Consider the following 1468-nt stretch of genomic DNA (forward strand, 5'->3'; position numbering starts at 1 on the left):
GAAAACCTGTGCCCAAGCATAAGGACGATATGGTGAGCAGAAATAATACGTAATAAGTATAGTTTCTTTTATAAATATTATTGTTTTTCAGGTGGAACGTGAATTCAATCAACTTCTTGAGTCCGCCAGTTATCTATCTCATCAGCTAGACTTTAACTACGCCAACGATGACCCTATCTCGTTGGGCCGAGCACTTGAATGGATCATTAAGCTGCAAGAGAAGGCGGTCAAAGAAAAACACGTACAACACTTGATGATGATCGGCGAAGCACAACGAGGGGTCATCGCATATCAGACCCATGTTTCGGAATTATTAGGCAAAATACAAACCTACAAAGAGACACATTCAAAACTCATAAAATCACGTTCACAACGCAGTGGAGATTGTGATGCGCTTTGATACACGTTCCACTCATTTTGAGTGGACCAAAGCCTGTAAGGAGTATGATGAACTTATCAAAGAAGAAAAGGCACTGCAAGCTAAATTGAAGGAAATTGAAAGCAACCCTCCTAGGTATGTGCAATAATTAAAATTTTCGGTTTTGCAAACTAATGTTCCTAATACTTTCCCTAGTGATGTTTACGTCTACTCTAAGGATCGTCAAATACTGGACTGGCACTTTCCGAATCTGGAGTTCGCAATGCCACACCTCTCAGTAATCTTCAGTACCTTTCTTTCGATTATAATGTCGTTGAAATCGCTTAACTTTTTTACACAAATTTTGCAACTTTTGAGAATACATATATGTAAGCAGGGAAAAAGTCGTCAAATTTTGCATAGTTGTAAGAAACCTAAATTTTTGTAAACCCTAATAATTAATTTTTAACTTTTAATATACATCAAAAGAAGGGTAAATCGATTACCTTTCTCTCGATTGTAATGTCGTGGAAATCGCTTAACTTTTTTACACAAATTTTGCAACTTTTGAGAACACATATATGTAAGCAGGGAAAAAGTCGTCAAATTTTGCATAGTTGTAAGAAACCTAAATTTTTGTAAACCCTAATAATTAATTTTTAACTTTTAATATACATCAAAAGAAGGGTAAATCGATTACCTTTTTCTCGATTGTAATGTCGTAGAAATCGCTTAACTTTTTTACACAAATTTTGCAACTTTTGCATAAATGAAAGGAATAATAAATGAATAAAGCAAATAAAAATCGTTGTTTTCAGCCCTGGCCTTTCAAAACTCCTGCTCTTCTAAAACCCAGATAAATGCAACGAAGGTTTTATATTTTCAAGCACAGAATTTATTTAGTTTTTAGTATATTTTCAATTAATTTCGCTTATACATATACATCAGAGATCATGAATTAAACTCATTTTGCATTTATATGCTTTTTAGTGTATTTTTAATTAATTTCGCTTATACATATACATCAGAGATCATTAAATAAATTCATTTTGCATTTATATGCTTTTAGTGTATTTTCAATTAATTTCGCTTATACATATACATATCAGA

The 1468-nt window shown here is 32.8% G+C and overlaps 1 protein-coding gene across 1 annotated transcript; it reads left to right on the top strand.

Annotated features, from left to right (window-relative positions):
* The first annotated feature begins 8 nt into the window (after positions 1–8).
* On the top strand, positions 9–1339 carry LOC118740964 (possible lysine-specific histone demethylase 1-like). The gene is made up of 3 exons (XM_036472740.1): positions 9–32; positions 92–514; positions 575–1339. Exons 1-2 carry the CDS (start codon positions 30–32, stop codon positions 398–400), a joined length of 312 nt encoding a protein of 103 aa, XP_036328633.1. The 5' UTR covers positions 9–29; the 3' UTR covers positions 401–514; positions 575–1339.
* The last annotated feature ends 129 nt before the right edge of the window (positions 1340–1468 follow it).

Source organism: Rhagoletis pomonella, unplaced genomic scaffold (genome assembly GCF_013731165.1).
Source record: "Rhagoletis pomonella isolate Grant_MI unplaced genomic scaffold, Rhpom_1.0 Rhpom_scaffold_00006, whole genome shotgun sequence".
NCBI lineage: Eukaryota > Metazoa > Arthropoda > Insecta > Diptera > Tephritidae > Rhagoletis > Rhagoletis pomonella.